At 50.9% G+C, this 20851-nt stretch overlaps 1 protein-coding gene across 2 annotated transcripts in view; it reads right to left on the bottom strand.

The window, feature by feature from the left end:
- LOC119953658 (tyrosine-protein kinase ZAP-70) overlaps nt 1–20851 on the bottom strand; it is a 131829-nt gene that overhangs the window by 32636 nt on the left and 78342 nt on the right. The window contains exons 3-4 of one of the 2 annotated variants that reach the window (XM_038778142.1): nt 6809–6969; nt 434–572 (exon numbers count right to left, since the gene is read on the bottom strand). In XM_038778142.1, the coding sequence (XP_038634070.1) occupies nt 434–572; nt 6809–6969 (300 nt within the window). The remainder of the gene's footprint in view (nt 1–433; nt 573–6808; nt 6970–20851) is intronic. The other variant, XM_038778143.1, reaches the window with a different exon arrangement.

The following is a 20851-nucleotide window of genomic DNA, read 5'->3' as shown; positions in this document are numbered from 1 at the left end:
GGTCACAGTATAGGTGTGGACAGGGCACCCCTTCTCTTCCCTCCCTGTACGAATGCACCAACACTCCTGCAGATCTAAAAAAAACACCATGGCACCTTCAAAAACACTCCAGGGAACACAGTGACACATTGCAACAGCAGAAGTTCTTGAAATTATCTTAACTGCAACTTGGTTGCCTGGTCCTTTAAATCGAGCCAGTGCAATGTGCATCTAGCAACACAATGCTTGTTGCATGCCCTACGGTTTCACTGCCTGGACCTATATAGTCAGTTGGGCGGTGTGACTTGAGGATAGCATTGATTCAAAGCTTTCTGGCGCATACAGGGGGCACTGTGGGGCCAAGCAGGAAGTCGCCAGTGATACAGGGCACCTCAAGGACACCATGCTATGCAAGGGAATTTCACGGCCAATGAATTCAGAGCAATTAATGCACCTGCCAAAGTGTATCAAACTTTGATCCATCAGGAATGGAGAACTTTCCAGATTTGTCCAAGTCTATTCTGTAATGGAAGGCTGATTTTCCATAGAGCATCGAGAGAGCGTATGCTCCTACTTCTTTGCGCTGTCTGAGCCTAAAACATAAAAAGAAAACATCAGAATCAGAAAGCAATTATTTAAAACACAGTTATTACAAAGGACCAAAACAGACCAGAAAAACTGGCCAATGATATAATTGGGCATTAGAAGTCTGGTTGCTGAATCTCGTGTTGGAACTTAAAGGGCTCTAAATCATACCTGACCTTCTGAATTACATGCCCTCCTCAATACAAGCTGCTGCCCGTGAGGAGAGAGAGTACCCAGAGTTTTCTATATCGTTGGATTTCCATATGTGTAACTGACTGCACAAACGTATCCTTATATTATTCCCTTCAAAAACTAGTCATGTTTTATAATGGGAAGGTGCTCAATCCCTGAATGATCAACTGATCTGTGACCACTAGTGAAAAATAAGGTGAGTCTTAACTCTGTTTCCTAACAAGCATCAGGAGGCCTTAATATTCGGTCACTCCTTAAATTTCCCTTGTCTTTAACCTGGACTAATGTTGGTCAGGCTGATTGTTTGGAGATGGGGGCTATTCATCGTCTTAATTTTATTAGAAAATCTTAGATGCATAACTTTATTCAATACTTAATGAAAATCTGTACAGTCAATTCCCACACAATTTATTTTCCCTATGAACTTCATTACTCCCCGAATAACTGCTGAATTTGTTCACCTTTTACAAATTCTTGTTGGCTGTCCTTTACTGGTCTCTGTCTATGGAAGTTTTTAACTCATATCACAGCTTCTAGAAACTGAAGTGAGGCTCACTGGACTCTAAGCACTTGCTTATATTTTGAGCAAAGCTGCTGCATTAGAAACACGCTTGTCTTAAAAGACAATGGGCTGGATTCTCCGTTTCCCCAGCCGTGTGTTTCTCTCCGGCACACCATTCGCTGGGAGCAGCATTCAATCTTCCAGTCGCTTGTCAATGGGTTTTCCTGCTGAAACTACTCCACGCTGCCGGGAAATCTGCGGGCCGGAGTTGCTCTGCCGGCGGGAAAAGTGAATTGCAACGGTCGGAGAATTCCGACCAATTTCTGTCCTGAAAATGATTCAGAAATTACGCTCAGAATCGCGACTGTTTTTTCTCTGACTTGTCTCAAACTTTCTAGGATGCTAGCTATCAGCCTTGTGTCCAGATGATGTGCAAAAGTATAAAAGAGCGTACACTGAGTTACATCAATCAGGCCAGGATCCTTCAATATCTGGGTAACAGCATACTAATCTCATTTAAATTCTCAATGCTTTGGTTTTAAACTTGAATTTCTTCTCTCAAACATTTAGGGCGCGATTCTCCCAAAACGGGAGAAATCGTAAGGCTGGCGTCAAACAAGGGCGGGTTTGACTCCAGCGCACCCCTTCCCGACCGGGAACCGATTCTGGTCCCCAGTCGGGGCTAGCAGCCCGACGCCGTAAACTCCGGCATCACGGGCTTAACGAATTTCATTAAGCCCGCTTGCCGGAGTTAGCGCCAGCTGACGCGTCATATGACGTCAGCCGCGCATGCGCGGATTGGAAGACTCCAACCTGCGCATGGGCGGATGATGTCATCGCGTATTTGCACGAAACCCGCGCATGCGCGGGCCGGGATGCCCCTCAGCCGCCCCGCGAATGGATACTGCGGGGCGGCGGAAGGAGAAATAGTGCGCGGGCATCGGGCCCGCTGCCCGCGATCGGTGCCCAGCGATCGCGGGCCCATGGCACCCTTGGCACGGCCGTGGTACTGCCGTGCCAATCGGTGCCATGGTTATAAAAAGCAAGTTGTTCCCGCCGTTTTTACGAACGGCCAGACCAGGTGTGTTTGCCGTTCGTAAAAACAGCGTAAAGGGCTGGGACTTCGGCCCATCTATCAGCTGTGAATCGCTGCCGGCCGTAAAAAAACGGCGGCAGCGATTCGTGTCGGGAGTTGGGCGGGGGGGTGGGGGAGGGGGGGGGGGAGAATAGCGGGAGGGCGGGAAAAATGTCGGGAAGGCCCTCCCACTATTCTCCGACCCTTCGTGGGGGGTGGAGAATCGCGCCCTTAGAATCTGCTCTTCAGATATTCCTAGCTTGGAATCTTTCCTCCTATGGAGTAGGGCAGTTTTCTCAACTTCCTTTTTTCTGCTGACCCCCCCACCCCCCTTTCTAACTTCTTTCCCCTTTTCATTTTTCCATTTTTGTTGACACACGCTCCACATGGCACGGTACCATAGTGGTTAGCACTGTTGCTTCACAGCTCCAGGGTCCCAGGTTTGATTCCCTACTTGGGTCGCTGTCTGTGCAGAGTCTGCACGTTCTCCCCGTGTCTGCGTGGGTTTTCTGCGGGTACTCCGGTTTCCTCCCACAAGTCCCAAAAGACGTGCTGTTAGGTGAATTGGACATTCTGAATTCTCCCTAACAGGTTCCGGAGTGTGGCGACTAGGGGCTTTTCACAGTAACTTCATTGCAGTGTTAATGTAAGCCTATTTGTGACAATAAAGATTATTATTGGATTATTAGACAAAGACAGCAGTAAATTCTCCATTACCATGTCGAACACATTCAGGGGACTTTTCTCGCAGCTTTTCCCTTGCTGGCAACACTGCTCTTTGAAAAACTACACCATCTCAAAGCTTCTCCTGGAGCGTCCTGTCATTGCATCTCTGCTGACTTTGTGTTGATTCACCATCATAAACCAAAGCTGACAACCTTACTGGCAATTTTTAGATTTCAGTATAGTTCTATTATTGGAAATTCAGTGAATGAGGAAGAATGTTGGAATATTTACTGCAATCTTCCCCATTCTTTAAGCTAAATGTCACTAAGTTCCCTCCTGGTTTTCTTCTTATTTTGCCATCTGACCTGACAAGGTTTGTAAATAGTGGCCCCAATATTCTGCATGTTAGAATCCACGCACTAATGGCAAGCCATATACCAGAAGTGCCTGTCAGCGTCCGTTTTTCATTTGCAACCACATTTCAACACAGGGGCTGTGAACTCAGCATGATCTGTGCCTTCTCCTGGATACAGAACCTCTTTGAGGAGAAAAGAGACTCACGTATGCTGGTGTTAAGGACCAATGAGGTTGGGTGGATTGGCCATGAAAAATTGTCCAAAATTCTATGATTAACCTAGGACAAAAGTTTGGCGCAACATCGTGGGCCGAAGGGCCTGTTCTGTGCTGTATTTCTCTATATCTAACTCTATAATGACCTGTTAAGGAATCTTAAAGTTTAAAGGATTTTGTAGCAATGTGAAAAATGAAAATGAAAATCACTTATTGTCACGAGTAGGCTTCAAATGAAGTTACTGTGAAAAGCCCCTAGTCGCCACATTACGGCGCCTGTTCGGGGAGGCTGTTACGGGAATCGAACCGTGCTACTGGCCTGCTTGGTCTGCTTTCAAAGCCAGCGATTTAGCCCCGTGCTAAACAGCCTCTAAAAATTAAGTTACTGTGAAAAGCCCCTAGTCGCCACATTCCGGTGCCTATTCGGGGAGGTTGTTACGGGAATCGAACCGTGCTGCTGGCCTGCTTGGTCTGCTTTCAAAGCCAGCGATTTAGCCCTGTGCTAAACAGCCCCAATGTCAAGGTACATTGACAGTATTAGGCAACTTGCAACATGTGGCGGTCGTGCCATCTCTTTGGCTTTTCTTGGCACTCCTCCGTTTTGTCATCTGTGGACTCTTGCTGATGTAGTTCCAACATGTAGCACATGGCAATGATGCAAGAGACTCTGATATGTTGCGAGATCGCAATTCCATCCATTATGTCCGTGGAGTCACAGAGTTTTACAGCACAGAAAAGAGGCCCTTTGGCCCATCGTGTCTGCACCGGCCACCAAGCACTTATTTATTCGAATCCCATTTTCCACCACTTGGTCTGGAGCCCTGTATGCTATGCTGATGCCCAGACTTCAGAGGCTGGATCCTCCATTCTGGAGATTAAGTGCTCTCACTGGAGTAGATTCGCTCTTGGTCTCTGCTGGCTCTAGGAGTGATGCTCAGGAGTGATTCCCACTCTTTTCCATGCAAATCTATGCATGGAGGGGATTTCAACATAATTCCAGTATTGGGCAGCGCGATACCAAAGTCCAGCAGCTCCCCCCCCCCCCCCCCCCCCCCCCCCCCCGCCCCACGCCCCAACTCCCCACAGGCATCCTTCCCCGACCCAACCCCCACAGGAATTACAGGTTACCCTCCCCCCCCCCTAACGAGTAGGGGCATCCTTCCCTGACCCAACCCCCACGAGCACAGGAATTGCAGGTCACCCTCCCCCACAGCACAAATGCATGAGGGTGACCCTCTCAGCCTTCCCCATCCCCCATTAAGACCCAAAAGACCTCCCTCAGGACCTTACAGTGCAGAAGGAGGCCATTCAGCGCATCGAGTCTGCACCGGCTCTTGGAAAGAGCACCCTAACCAAGCCCATACCTCCACCCTACCCAATAACCCAGTAACCCCACCCAACATTAAGGGCAATTTGGACCCTAAGGGCAATTTAGCATGGCCAATCCACCTAACCTGCATGTCTTTGGACTGTGAGAGGAAACCGGAGCACCCGGAGGAAACCCACGCTCACACGGGGAGAACGTGCAAACTCCATACAGACAGTGACCCAAGCCGGGATTCGAACCTGGGACCCTGGAGCTGTGAAGCATTTGTGCTATCCACAATGCTACCGTGCTGCCCATCAGACTGCTGTGAAAGAGAGGAAGTCAAAGCACTTAGCTGCTTTTGATGTGGCGGGAATCTGTCAAGAGTGTTTATAAACATTGCCGTTAGCACAGGCAGAGTAATGGAGATGCGTTCAAACGTGAAGGGAAAGATAAATAAACAGTCCACCAAGCAGCTGTCACTGGAGTAATAAAACTGTCAATCACTGGCTAATGCAATCTATTGCTGTGTAAAATTGAATGGAAAATCTGCATTTCAAAGGCTGTCAAGGGAATTCAAGCCATTTGAATTCTACAGAGCTTTCGAAGAAGCCTCTGATATCTGCTTTGAACACTTCTGTCTGAGGCAGCAGATGTTAGGAAAGGGTAAGTGAAAATGCAGAGATATTTCAACTTAGGCGGGCACGATAGCATCATTTAAGAGGCATTTAGACAGGTATATGAACGGGCGGGAACAGAGGGAAGTAGACCTTGGAAAATAGGAGACAGGTTTAGATAAAGGATCTGGATCGGAGCAGGCTGGGAGGGCCGAACGGCCTGTTCCTGTGCTGTAATTTTCTTTGTTCTTTGTTCTTTGTACTGTCTGGACTGCTCTTCAGCTTTCAGGCAGGGGTCTCTGATGGGCGGAGTCTGATGTGGGGGCTGGGTGCGTTCTGAGGGGGTGTCTGCTGGGGAGTGTCTGATGGGGTCTCTGTTGGGATCTCTGATGGGGGAGGCTCTGTTGGGGCCAGATTGAAGGCATCTGATGTGGGGACTGGGTGGGATCTGATGGGGTGTCTGTTGGGAGGGGTTTGATGGGTCTCTGTTGGAGTCTCTGATAGGGGTCTCTGTTGGGGGTCTGATTGAGGGCATCTGATGTAGGGACTGGGTGTCTGTTGGGGGTTCTGATAGGGGTTCTGTAGGGGGTTTCTTTTGGGGGGTCTGATGGAGTCTCTGTTGGGGTCTTTGTTGGGGGTCTGATGGGGGGGTCTGGTGAGGGGACTTGATGGGGGGAGGCTGGGGGAAGCAGCCAGGCATGGTGCCTGGATTTGCATTGTGGGAGGAGGCCCCTCCGATGAACTTTGCGGGAACCTCTGTTACGCACTGAACCCCTTGGCCCACCACGGCATTTACCGTGCCAGGGCCACGTTTGAAAACACCTGCATCAATCCACACCCAAATCAATCCCAGCGGAGAGGCCTAGCGCATCATGGGGTCTGGAGAGTTGGACTTCCAGCCTTTTGATCAGGTGGAAATGCGTGCAAATGATCCATTTGCATCTTCCCACCAGTGGGTGACTAGAACATTGGATATGGATTGGCATCCGACACTGATCCTGTTATTTGCCCGACACTCAATTCTCCGCCAGATATGAACAGTGCTACCGCCGGCCCGTGGCAGAGAATCCACCCCCAGAAGTTCAGTTCTGATCAGCCTGCCAATTCTATGGTTGATGAGGCTTTGATGGAAGAATATGCTTTCTCCATTCTGATGTTTGAGGTGGGGTAAAGGGGTCCTGAGATATAGCAGCAGCAGAGATATAGCACTGCCCTCACCAAGCACCCCCACCCCCCACCCCCGTACCCCTGAATATCTACTGACACCATTTAAAGCAGATATACATTTCTCATGAGGAGAAAAAGCCCAAGCTTACAGATATTTCCCATCCGGCTGTGCACCAGAGTACAGTCGACGCTCCGCTTCCTCACGCTGTATGAGACCATGGTACCAGGCCATCTTCTCATGTGCAGTGCTTGCAATCAACTTCTGTAACTGTGGAGCTTGACTGATAATTGCTTGTTCCAGTGCATCGCCCTGAAAAGGGGAGAAAAAAAAATTCAACTGCATTAAAATTCAATCCCACATAAACAAACACTTAAAAATGTTAATTCGTGGATAAAGCTTGTTAAACCCATTGGGAACAGGCGTTGGAAATAAGATGGCTCTTGGCATGCCTGGCCTTTGAAAATGGAAAGATGACAGCCTCCCAGCTACCTGACGAGAGAATTAAGTATCATGTAGTAACATGGCAGAAAACATTCACTCATGTTGATTTGATGTGAGCAGACAATAAGAAATTATTACTTCCAAAATGAGGACTTGGAGACTGAGACCTCTCACTCCATCAGTTCCGATTCACATCTATCATCTCCCATTGGTTCCACAAGTGGCCTTCAGGATGTGATACTCCTAGACGAATACAGGAATTGGCGACTTGTCTTTTGAGGAAATTTCGGGCAGTTTGTAGATTTTTGATGAGTAAGAGGCAACTTGATTGAAACCGTTAAGACGCTGAGGGATCTTGACAGGATAGATATGGAGAGGATGCCTCTTGTGGGAGAATATAGAGCGAGGAGCCACTGTTTAAAATAAGGGGCCATTCCTTTAAGACAGAGATGAGGAGATATGTTCTCTTTCAGAAGGTTCTGAGTCTTTGGAACTCTCTTCCTCAAAAGGTGATTGAACCAGAATATTTGAATATTTTAAAGTCAGAGGTAGATAAATTCTTGATAAGCAAGGGGGTGAAAGGTTATCAGTGGTAGGTGGGAGGTTACAGTCTGATCAAACATGGTCCTGTTGAACGGCGAAGCAAGCTCAGGTTGCCAAATGGCCTCTGCTTGCTCCTACATGATTGTATGCTGGAGGAGGGCAGCAACTCCACAGAGGAGGTCACTGTCTCTGAGACAGCATCATCACAAGACTCCAGCAGCTCATGTGCACACATCTCACAGGGGCTGCCGAGACAGGTAGTTGGTTTGTCAACTTCGCAAATCATACACAATGGGCTGGATTTTACAGGCCACCTGCAGGCAGGAAAACAAGTAGGTGGACCTGTAAGTTGAGACGTGGTGCGATCAGTGACATACCCATTACCAGTCCTCCCACCCCATGCTGCCACAAATTTACAGGTGGCAGGGAAGGAAATGCGTGGATCGTCCACCAGTGGACCAATTGAGGCCCCTAAGCGGCAATTGATGCTCATTTAGCGGCCTCATCCAGCTGTTACTCCGATTTAACATATGGCAGGAGAGGCCTCTGCTCAACTTGTAGCCTAGCAGGTTTCATCCTGTAGACCTCTGGTCAGTGAAATGGGGGGTACCTCCTTCCCACATCCTCTGTATCAATCATACGCACTCCCTCACCCCCATAATTCTTACCCTCTACACTGTCCAACATGACTACCCCCCCTCCCCCCCCCCCTCCCCCCCTCCCCCCCCACCCCACCCCCCAACACCCCCTCCATTGCTGGGGCCTGTCAGCCTGGCGCCCACTAAATCTCAGACATGTTATGTGCAGGTTAGGTGGATTGGCCATGCTAAATTGCCCGTAGTGTCCTAAAAAAGTAAGGTTGGGGGGGGGGGGGGGGGGGGGGGTTGTTGGGTTACGGGTATAGGGTGGATACGTGGGTTTGAGTAGGGTGATCATTGCTCGCCACAACATCGAGGGCTGAAGGGCCTGTTCTGTGCTGTACTGTTCTATGTTCTATGTTCTATGTCTGAATGTCCGGGCCCATAACTGAACACGGCCTCCTCGGCTTACCTGCAGTACCAGCAGCAGCCACCGCTCCTACTTGGAGCTGCTGGTGTACAGAGCACCGGCCTCTGATTCACCGGCCTCCTAGATGTGGCCAGAAATTCCATGTCATGCTAATTAAAGGGCTGCCGCCCAAAAATATTAAAGCAAGGAAAGCCGGCTAAGTGGCGACAGGCTCCCCCCCTCCCCAGTCCCACAATTTATGCTGGAGTGTGTGTAGCCTGCCCTTCATGCATAATTCAGACCCATGTGTGAACAGGGACCAGTTTGGAGACAAGTGGAACAGGAAGGGTTACTGGTAGAGGATGCTGGATCCTCAAAGCTCTGTTCAGTTGGACGCAGATACTGAGAGTCAACGGTTGTCGAGGAAGAGGCCATTCAGGAGCAGCAGCAGAAAATGTGTGAGGTTCTGTTATCCTATCCATTGTGTATGATTAAGGAGGGAGATTAGAGGCACATGTGTCAACCCCGCTAATGTCTACCTCCATGGAAAGAATGGTCAGCTGCATGGAGAATCAGATGTGGCAGCAAACTGAGTGCATGTTGGTCTTCAGCATGCCTCAGAATGCCACCTCAGTGAGGAAAACCTCTCCTCAGCTGTTCCGAGCCTCACTGAAGTGCAGCAGACTGATCTCCAGCACTTAGTGAGTAAAGACGAGCTGTTGAGCCAGAGAGAAAGGGAACATGGAATTGGCAAATTTGCTGGAAACGCTTCAACTCCTTGCATGCTCCACCCCCTGATAGTTAAACTCCTCAAGTGCAAATGGAATAGACTTTCCAGTCTCCAATACACAGAGGACATCGGCCATGAGCATTTTGAGCAGTCAGAGGAGGAATTTGAGGAGCCTGCTTCCAACTGTGCTGAAGCACCACATGGGACAGGTGGATCAAGGAAGAATTTATAATTGTACAAGGAGTGTTTAGCAGTGTTGTATTGTCACATTTGTGATTCATGTTTATCCATCATCAAATTTATTTCACATTGTCGCCTCTAACCCAATGTTGTCTGTCTGCCAAGTGGACAGAAAGGAAAATATATTTCTACATCAACCTAGCTACTTTCTAAAATTATTCATTCATTTCAAAATGGACAAGGGCTTTACCCTGACATGCTGACTAGTCATGACTCATAGCAGAAGACTTTCTGGCCTCCAGGAAGCAGCAAGACCTTGTTATCTTTAAAGAAGCGCTAATGTCCCCTGAGTGCAGAAAATCAAATTCCACAGAAACGCACCAACATCCTTTACATTTCTACGGCAGAGCTCTGGCCAACAGAGATGGTGGTATGTCTGCAAGGTTAAAAAAAGAGACCCTGACTGCTCTATTAAATCTCTTAAGATTCCAGACCTGCCAAAATACATCCTTTGTCCAACACCCAGGAGAAGAGGTGGGTTGTATGTTACATTCCTCCTCGAAGTTGCTAGAACTTGTCGTATTGCCATGTGGAACTGACCTCAGGCAGACAATCATTTTACCTGCCAACAGGTAGCAGCAGAGAGCTCTGTCCAGGTAAATTGCCTGGCCCTCATCCACACTGTGTAATATTGGAACCAGAACGCTTGAATTGATGCCTACCAGGCTAATTAATCTCTGTGTGCCTTCTTCCATCAGTGAGGTCCTCGTTTCTGGAAAGACGGATCACCCTGTAACAGGTTCAGCCAAATAACCTCTGAAGGAATACATCATTGGGCTTTCGATTCTGGATTCTTGGCTGACATGAAACCAGGACGGCATTGCCAGGGTGCCTAGGTGGCAGTGTCAATGTGGCAGAGCTAAGGTGCCAAGCTGATAGTGTCAAGGTACCTGGGTACCAGTGGAGGTCCCAAGTTACCACCCTGCCCAGAGCCCAACCACCCGGTGGCCTCCAATGGCCTGGGAGACCCCCTCCCAGATGCTGTTACACTGGTCCATGTTTGTTTGGACCAGTGTTAAACAATGCCCTGGCGCTGTCTCCCAGGTGAGGCCTTTAGCTCCCAGGCCTCGGTAGAATCCGGCGTAGACATATTTAAATGAGCCCAATGACTCATGGAGTGGACAGAGACTGCCCTCCATGCATAATCCAGACCCCAGTTGAAGATGGGTTTCTGTGAAAAGGATGGCCTGATGACTGTGCGGGGACGTGGTGGCTGTGGTTGAGGCACAGTGGTTCCTGGTCCTGCATGTCAATCAGCTGCCCTACCTCAGTATTCCTGAAGCATACCTGAATCAGGATTGTCTTGGGCATCCCTGGCGGCTAAGTGGCTGGTGTTATTTCCATATCACACTCTTCTTCCTCCTCACCCCCCAACCCCTCCTGTTGTTCTTCTTCTCCTCCGAAGATGCAGAGCACTCAGCAGATTCCTCCTTCTGGAGCACCAGTCGTCGCTCCTGTGCAATGTGTCATTACCAGATGAGAAAGAGTGAACTGGCTCCCCTTTATTCAATGTCCTCGGAACTACAAAGGTTTCTGGGTTTTTTCACAAGGGTGTGCCTTTTCCAAATCAGAATTTATTTCACAATTTATGCAGTGAGCATTAAGGAGCCAATCTTTCTTGAGTTAAAGAAGGAGCAAATTAATTAAACCTCAACCAAGATAAAATAAGAAAAACACAAATGTCACACACCACAGCTATCAGAAATGAGGGGCGTTAGAGCCAATTAAAAAAAAGTAAGTGTCCTTTGATTGTTCTTGAGGGGCAGATTTTCAATGCTGCAGCTGATTTGGATTGGTTGGTTTCGTGGATGAGGTCAGAGGCGGGATTCTCTCAGCCCGGAGTCGGGCCGGAGAATCCCTGTGACCGAGCCACGCGGCCCCGATGCCAGCACGCGGTTCTTCGCAGAGCCATTGGCGCCGGTGTGTTTGGCGCGTCGCGGGCCACTCTACACGGCTGGCCCAATGATTCTCGGGCCAGGATGGGCCGAGTGGCTGTCGTGGAAACGCTGAGTCCCGCCGGCACCATTCTAACCTGCTCTCAGCCGGCGGGATCTCAGCGTGGAAGGGTCGGGTGGTGGCCTGTGGGGCGGGAGGGGGGCGCCGACCCCAGGGGGGGCCTCCGATGCAGCCTGGCCCATGATCGGGGCCCACCGATCGGCGGGCCGGCCTCTCTGGCTGGGGGCCTCCTTTCCTACGCGCCAGCCCCTGTAGTCCTGCGCTACGTTGCGTTGGGGCCGGCGCATTGAAGGAGGCCACTGTGCATGCGTGTGTTTGCACTGGTGCCACTGCGCATGTGCGGATCCCACGGCGCCCAGTTCATGCCGGGATTGGCAGCTGGAGCAGCGGGAACCACTCCAGCGCCCTGCTGGCCCCCTGTAGGGGCCAGAAGTAGTCATGGCAGCGGCCTGTTCATGCCGTCGTAAAACGCGAAGGCATTTACAATGGCGTGGCCACTCTGCCGCGGGATGGGAGAATTTAGAATGCCCAATTCACCTAACAAGCACGTCTTTCTGGACTTATGGAGGGAAACCGGAGCACCTGGAGGAAATACCCGCCGACACAGGCAGAAAGTACAGACTCCGAACAGACAGTGACCCAAGCCGGGAATTGAATGAGATCTCAGTTTTGTCGAATTTACAGTGCAGAAGGAGGCCCTTTGGCCCATCGGGTCTACACCGGCACTTGGAAAGAGCACCCCATTGAAGCCTATCCCAACCCCAATGGTAACCCCACCAACCTTTTTTGGACACTAAAGACAATTTATCATGGCCAATCCACCTAACCTGCACATCTTTGGACTGTGAGAGGAAACCGCAGCACCCGGAGGAAACCCACGCACACACGGGGAGAACGTGCAGATTCTGCACTGTCAGTGACCCAAGCTGGGAATCAAACCACAGACCCTGGAGCTGTGAAGCAACTGTGCTAACCACTGTGCTACCGTGCTGGTGGATTTCTCATAAAATTGACTACAGAACCAGTTAATACATTTGTTCCAAAAGATAGAGAAGGAGAGAGTAGAGCTTGTCCAATTGCTTCCTCTGCTGAACATTTTCCTGACACTTCCTGTGTCACTTGCAATCTTCTTGCAGTGGTTGCAGCCTGGCCTGTTATACTTCACCCATTGTGTATTTCCAAGCGGTATTGAGTGGTTCTGTCTGTGGCAGTCAATATCCAGCAGGTTGCATTTTGATGCCTCTTCCTTGGACAGTGACGGGTTTTGATGGATCCTTGAATTAAAGGAAATATCTCTCTCTTTCCACTGAGGATGCATCGTTTGCTTCTTTCACCTTCACCTTGGAAGATTGCCTTCTGTCTCATGCAAACTGTAAAATTTCCAGTCGGTTCAAAGTTGTAAAGTCATGTTTTCAAAAATAAAGGGCAGAGCTTCATGATAACTGTTGTGCAAGATGCAACAAACAACTATCGTTCTGGAAACCCTGGCCGATGCATACTGCCCGTTTCCCAACACGCTCTCAGTTTCAGCCATTTTAATCTGCCCCTCCTCCCCCCACAGATTCTCACCCACCTTGACATATTGAAATTCCCTCCGAAATTTTTATCAAAGCTTTTCTATTATTAAGCTTTATACTTACACTCCAGATAGTAGCTCGTACAGCCTTGTTACACCTGTAATTTCCTCACCCACACGCCCCTGTCCCAAATGAATGCAAAGTAAGTGGGAGTATCATCAGATTTGGAAGAATATGCAGTTTTCCGCAGAAGCAGAGAAGCATTCTGAAACTAAATTCTCTCAATACTAAACTTCAATTTTGACTCAGGGAGGAATGTTTTTCACTTGGCACTGTGCAAAGTGAAAGTGATGAGGCAAGCAAATAAAACGTCATCAGAAAACAGAATCAGTCAATCTTCTCCAATAGAGCACACTGGGATTTTTCATTGAGGCCTGTTATTCACTGCCTAAATTTAAAGAATATACCTTTGGTGATACTATAAAACATATAATTATGGCTCAGTCACACATTAGCCACCTGTTCTGATTTCCATTTCTACTGAGAATTAAAATTGGAACCAGTGTTTATTGGGTGGTCGAGCTAATTTAATTTGTTTTAGTCTCTTTTTTAGGGGTCTGTGGAGGGGTCTCTTAATTTAGGGGGCCTCTAGAACATAGAACAGTACAGCACAGAACAGGCCCTTCGGCCCTCAATGTTGTGCCGAGTCATGATCACCCTACTCAAACCCACGTATCCACCCTATACCCGTAACCCAAAAACCCCCCCTTAACCTTACTTTTTTATTAGGCCACTACGGGCAATTTAGCATGGCCAATCCACCTAACCCGCACATCTTTGGACTGTGGGAGGAAACCGGAGCACCCGGAGAAAACCCACGCACACAGGGGGAGGACGTGCAGACTCCACACAGACAGTGACCCAGCCGGGAATCGAACCTGGGACCCTGGAGCTGTGAAGCATTTATGCTAACCACCATGCTACCCTGCTGCCCTCTGTGGGGGGTCTCTTTATTTAGGGGGTTTCTGATGGGGGGGCCTGGGTCAATCCCATACTTGGGTGGGGGAGGGGATGGTGGTGGTGACCCAGAAAATCTTGCGGAGGGGGGGCTGAATTGGAGGGTGGTGACCCTGAAAGTCCCAAGGGCGGGGAGGGCTGAATTGTAATGCAGGGAGGGGGTCCCAGCCGCGGGGCCTGCTCTCAGGCCGCCCGCTCAAATGGCGACCCGATAGTGGGATTTCCTTGGGAATTACTCGCAATCCTCGAAATCAGATCCAATTCAGCCTGGAGAACATAGGGCAGGATTCTCCGACCCCATGCCGGTTCGGAGAATCGCCGGGGGGGGGGGGGGGGGGGGGTGGCGTGAATCCTGCCCCGCCACCCCAAGGCCGGCTGCTGGATTCTCGGCGGGAACAGGAATCACGTCGCGTCGGTCAGCGGCCGTTGGCAGTGGCCCTCCGGCAATCCTCCGATCCACGATGGACCAAGTGGCCGCCCGTTTTCGGACAATCCCGCCGGCGTAAACCCAAAAAATGTCCTGACCGGCGGGACCTGGCTTTGCGGGTGGCCTACGGAGTCCTCGGGGGGGGGGGGGGGATCAGGCCCCGGGGTCCTGGGGGGGCGCGGGGCGATAGGACCTCGGGGGGTGCCCCCACTGTGGCCTGGCCCGTGATCGGGGCCTACCGATCCGCGGGCTGGCCTGTGCCATGGCGGCATACTTTCCCTCTGCGCCATCCGCTGTAACGGTCCGCCATGGCCGGCGCAGAGAAGAACTCGTGCCGACCGGCGGAGGCCCTTCGGTGCCGGTTGGCGTGGCGCCAACCCCACCAGCGCCGGCCTAGCCCCTAAAGGTGCAGTGGATTCCGCACCTTCCGGGCGGTCTGGCGTTGGAGTGGTTCACGCCACTCCTCGGCGCTGGTACGGCCCGCCTCGCCAGTTAGGGGAGAATCCCGGCCATAGTCTCTCAAACTACCAAATATGTTGGGGTGGCTCAGTGGTTCGTGGTTCGCACTGCTGCCTCAGTGCCAGGCATCAATTCTGGCGACTGTGTAGAGTTTGCACATTCTCCCCACGTCGGCATTGGTTTGCTCCGAGTGCTCCAGTTTCCTCCCACAGACCAAAGATATATGGGTTCGGTGGAATGGCCATGTTAAATTGCCTCTTAGTATCCATGGATCTGCAGGTTAGGGTTGTGGTAATCACCACTGTTGTATAATATTGTATATATGGGTTTTACGGTAAGGCCCCTGAACTACAGGTAAGGGAGTAGATCCCTGCCTGCTGGCTCCGCCCAGTAGGCAGAGTATAAATATGTGGGCTCCCCGTACAGCAGCCATTTCACCAGCTGCTGTAGGAGGCCACACATCTCTGTGTAATAAAGCCTCGATTACATTCTACTCTCGTCTCGTCGTAATTGATAGTGCATCAATATATTACACAGAGATTTTTCAGAGATGGACCTCAGCATCAAGCCGAATCGCCTGCAGCTGCATCCTCAAGCAGACAACGCCAAAAAAGACTTTGAACATTGGCTAGCCTGCTTTGAAGCGTACATCGGATCTGCACCAGACCCAATCCCAGAAGCACAGAAGCTCCAGATTCTGTACACGCGGCTGAGCTCTAACATTTTTCCCCTCGTCCAGGAGGTGCCTACCTACACAGAGGCCACGGCGCTACTGAAGGAGAATTACGTTCAGTGGACCAACAAGATCTACGCCAGGCACCTCCTGTCCACGCGGCACCAACTTCCCGGTGAGTCTGTGGAAGATTTCTGGTGTGCCCTGCTCGCCCTGGTGAGAGACTGTGGCTGCCAGGCCGTTTCGGCCACTGAACATTCGAACCTGCTGATGAGAGGCGCGTTCGTTACGGACATAGGGTCTGACTACATCTGCCAGCGCCTCTTAGAAGGGGCCACGCTTGACCTCGCGGCGACCAAGAAACCAGCGCTCTCGCTTACGGTTGCCTCACGCAACGTACAGACTTATGCCCCCGACCGCACAGCACCCCCCCGCCTGTGCATCATGAACCCTGCTGGCGGCCACCCCATCGTGGACCCCATCAGCGACCGCCCCCAGCCAACCCCATGCCTGCGCCGTGCGGCAGCCCACCAACCCCGGGGGACCCAAATGCTACTTCTGTAGACAGACAAAACACCCCCGGCAGCGCTGCCCGGCGCGGAGCGCGCTCTGCAAGGTCTGTGGCAAGAAGGGACATTTTGCTGCAGTGTGTCAGGCCCACTCAATCGCCGCTATTGTCCTGGCACCCGCTATGTGCGGGCGGCCAGTGGGCGCCGCCATCTTCCTCTCCTCAGACAACGTGTGGCCCGTGGGCGCCGCCATCTTTCTCTACTCACAACATGTTCGGCCCGTGGGCGCTGTCATCTTGCCTGCCTCAGAACCAATGGGCGCCGCCATTTTGCCACACATGCGGCCCGAGGGCGCCGCTATCTTGCCTGCCCCAGGACACGGGTGGCCCGTGGGCGCCGCCATCTTACCCACCTCCGGACCACTGCCCATCGGGCACCTCATCAACCGCCGCCGAGCAGCCACGTCTCGCCTTGGTCGCGATTGATCAGGTTCGACCGCACAACCTCGCGACCGCTTCGACAAAGATGAAGGTCGACAGGCACGAGATATCCTGCCTTCTGGACTCGATCCGTAAGGTGGACAGCCCAAACTCTGCGTTCGAAACAGACGGCCGCCTTTGCCATTTCCTTAGGGTTCCCTTCGGCGTCACCAACGGGATCTCGGTCTTCTAACGGGAGATGGACCAAATGGTTGACCGGTACGGACTGCCGCCACTTTCCCGTACCTGGACAACATCACCATCTGCGGCCACGACCAGCAGGACCACGACGCTAACTGTTCCAAATTCTCCACACCGCCACTCTCCTCAACCTAACTTACAACAAGGCGAAATGTGTGTTCAGTACGAACCGATTAGCCATCCTCGGCTATATGGTTCAGGACGGAGTTCTAGGGCCCGACCCCGACCGCATGCGCCCCCTCATGGAACTCCCCCTCCCCCACTGTCCCAAGGCTCTCAAACGATGCCTGGGATTCTTTTCGTATTACGCCCAGTGGGTCCCAAACTATGCGGACGAGGCCCGCCCACTCATACAATCCACCGCTTTCCGACTGACAGCAAAGGCTCATCAGGCCTTCAACCGTATCAAGGCCGACATCGCCAAGGCCGCGATGCACGCGGTCGACGAGACACTCCCCTCCCAAGTCGAGAGTGATGCATCAGACGTCGCTCTGGCCGCCACCCTCAACCAGGCAGGCAGGCCTGTGGCATTCTTATCCCACACCCTCCATGCCTCCGAAATTCAGCACTCTTCCATTGAAAAGGAGGCCCAAGCTATCGTTGAAGCTGTGCGACATTGGAGGCATTACATGGCCGGCAGGAGATTCACTCTCCTCACTGACCAACGGTCTGTTGCCTTCATGTTTAACAACACACAGCGGGCAAGATCAAAAATGATAAAATCTTGAGGTGGAGGATTGAGCTCTCCACCTACAATTACGAGATTTTGTATCACCCCGGTAAGCTCAACCAGCCTGTCCCGATGCTCTGTCCCGAGGGACATGTGCCAGCGCACAAGTGGACCGACTACGGATCCTGCATGACAATCTCTATCACCCAGGAGTCACCCGTTTTTACTACTTCATTAAGGCCCGCAACCTGCCCTACTCCATCGAGGAAGACAGGGCTATCACCAGAGACTGCCAGGTAAGCGCGGAGTGTAAACCTCACTTCTACCGGCCAGACCATGAGCGCCTCAGTGTGGACTTCAAAGGGCCCCTCCCCTCCACCGACCGAAACACGTACTTTCTCAGTGTGGCCGACGAATATTCCTGATTCCCCTTTGCCGTCCCATGCCCTGAAATGACGTCTGCCACTGTCATCAAAGCCCTCAACACCATCTTCGCTCTGTTCGGTTTCCCCGCCTACGTCCACACCGACCGGGGATCCTCATTTATGAGCGATGAGCTGCGCCATTCACTGCTCAACAGGGGCATTACCTCGAGCAGGACGACCAGCTACAACCCCAGGGGAAACGGGCAGGTAGAACGGGAGAATGGGACGGTCTAGAGGGCCGTCCAGCTGGCCCTACGGTCCAGAATTCTCCCAGCTTCCCGCTGGCAGGAGGTCCTCCCAGACGTAATTCACTCCATTCGGTCGCTCTTGTGCACCATGACTAACGAAACCCCCCATGAACGTCTCTTTGCCTTCCCCAGGAAGTCCACCTCTGGGGTTTCGCTCCCAACATGGTTGGCAGCTCCAGGACCCGTTCTCCTCCGTAAACACGTGCGACTCCACAAGGCGGACCCGTTGGTTGAGAGGGTACAGCTACTCCACGCTTACGTAGCGTACCCCGACGGCCACCAAGACACAGTCTCCCTCAGGGACCTGGCACCTTTCCACCACCCCTGCTGGACTCATTTTTAACAGGGAGTGAATGTGGTAGTCACCACTGTTATATAATATTGTATATATGGGTTTTACGGTAAGGCCCCTGTACTACAGGTAAGGGAGTAGATCCCTGCCTGCTGGCTCCACCCAGTAGGCAGAGTATAAATGCGTGTGCTCTCCGTACAGCAGCCATTTCGTCAGCTGCGTGTAATAAAGCCTCGATTACATTCTACTCTCGTCTCGTCGTAATTGATAGTGCATCAAGGGTATGGGATTACAGGGATAGGGCAAGCTGGACGGGGGAGTGGACATGGGTAGAGTGTTCCTTTGAAGGGTCAGTGCGGCCACGATAGGCTGAATGGCCTCCTTCTGCCCTGTAGGGATTCTATGGTTCTATGAAATGGAGAATCTTGCATATGATCACTTAAAGTAAAAAATTACATTCCCTTCGCCCCCACCTCTTTAAGAAACATGGATAAAGGACTAGGCCCCAGACCATTAAAGTGCAACTATAGAGGGAAAGAATAGGACTGAAGAGGAAACAAATCAAGAATTAAAAGTTAAGGAATAATGGCCAAACCTAATTATGCAAGAAGAAGGCAAAGGCTGCAGGAATTAACACAGAGGTCCTGATGAGGAGGACAGTAAGACAGGCACACATAAAGTTCTCAGGCAGAATTGGAACTCCCAAAAAGAGCGGCCTCGGATATGCCAGAGGTTTCAATCTTAAACAGGAGCCCAATCTGCCCAACCCCAAAGCCTGCCAATTTACACTTTTAATGGAGATAGAGCAAGAGCTGGGTGCTTAACCTGCTCCTGGGAATTGATTGATCATCTAAATGTTATAATAAGACAGCCAGCCTTCATTTTAATGGTACTTCTACTTTAACTTCATGTCGACCAGGTGTTGCAAAATGCTGCACAAGAAACCAGGTAAGAGGGGCTGAATCCATGTGATTGTGCCATTATAGCACTGCTTGTGGGTCAGAAGGTGGACTGGTCCTCCACTCTCAGCAGGCTGCCGAGTAAATCTCCATGACTACCACTGAAACCCTCAAGCAACATCTAATACATGCCGCCCTTCCTGTCCTCCATTGAGCCAACCCTCCCTGATCTCCATCTTTTCTCCATCAGCTCACTATCAGAATAACCCCTTCCCCTCAAAATCGGAAGACCCTGATCATTAATGTACCCTTGCCGCCAGAATCTGATCAACCCACCACCGTTGGGACTAGCCCCTTATGCAATCGCGACTCTATCTTCTTCTCATCAGGGCAATCCTCCTCCTCCTATCTCCACCCACATTCCCCTCGTGAGTGGGAGACGGTGGCGAAGTGGTAATGTTATGGCTGGAAAAGTAATCCTGAGTCCTAGGCTAATGTCTGGGGGCACAGGTCCAAAGATCTCCTGAATAAAATTAATTAATAAAAAGTGTGGGGTAGGGGGGCGAAATCTAGAATTGAAAACTAGTCTTAGTAATGGTGACCATAAATCAATTGTCATAAAAACCCATCTGGTTCAGTAGTGTCCTTTAGGGAAGGAAATCTACCATCCTTACCTGGCCTGGCCTACATGTGACTCCAGGCCCACAGAAATATGGTTGACTCTGAACGTTCTTCTGAAATGGCCTGACCAGTCATTCAGTTCAAGAGCAATTTGGGATGGGAAGCAAATGCTGCCTTGCGAGCAACGCCCAAGAACCATGAACCTCCACTCCATCCAACTATTATTGGGAAATTGGGAAATCCTTTTAGTCTGGTTTCAGCATTACGCTTAACATCTCTTGTGGGCTACCCCCTTGTTAAACATGCCTTTCGCATGTGCGGTCTCCAGTCCATCAATCAGGTTGCCTGTGATTGAGAAACTGGTAGAAAACATTTAAAGGACCTCTTCAGTTAATAGCTGCACAACAGGGGCAGCACGGTGGCACAGCGGTTGGCATTCAATCCCGATCCCAGTCACTGCCCTTGTGGAGTTTGCACATTCTCCCCATGCCTGCGTGGGTCTCACCCCCACAACCCAAAAAGATGTGCAGGGTAGGTGGATTGGCCTCTCCTTAATTGGGAAAAAAATAAATAATTGGGTACTTTAAATTTATTTTTTAAAAACTGCAGGGCATTTGAAGAATGTATTTTTCCTGGTTTCCCAACCTCGTAATGGCCACCACTCTCCACCCATAACTCAGGCCCAAACTCACCTCTGGGCTAAAATCCAGGCTCTTGCATCAGGCAGACAGAATCAAACCCCAAGCATGCTTTAACTAGAAAGTCATCAGCTCCGATTTTAGTCCTCCCTGATTTTAAGTTTACGTCCGGAGTATTAACTCTACCAGTGAGAGAATGTACACAAGAAGTGAAAGCAT

This window comes from Scyliorhinus canicula, chromosome 18 (assembly GCF_902713615.1).
Source record: "Scyliorhinus canicula chromosome 18, sScyCan1.1, whole genome shotgun sequence".
NCBI lineage: Eukaryota > Metazoa > Chordata > Chondrichthyes > Carcharhiniformes > Scyliorhinidae > Scyliorhinus > Scyliorhinus canicula.
This window is presented reverse-complemented; position numbering and strand designations above follow the sequence as displayed.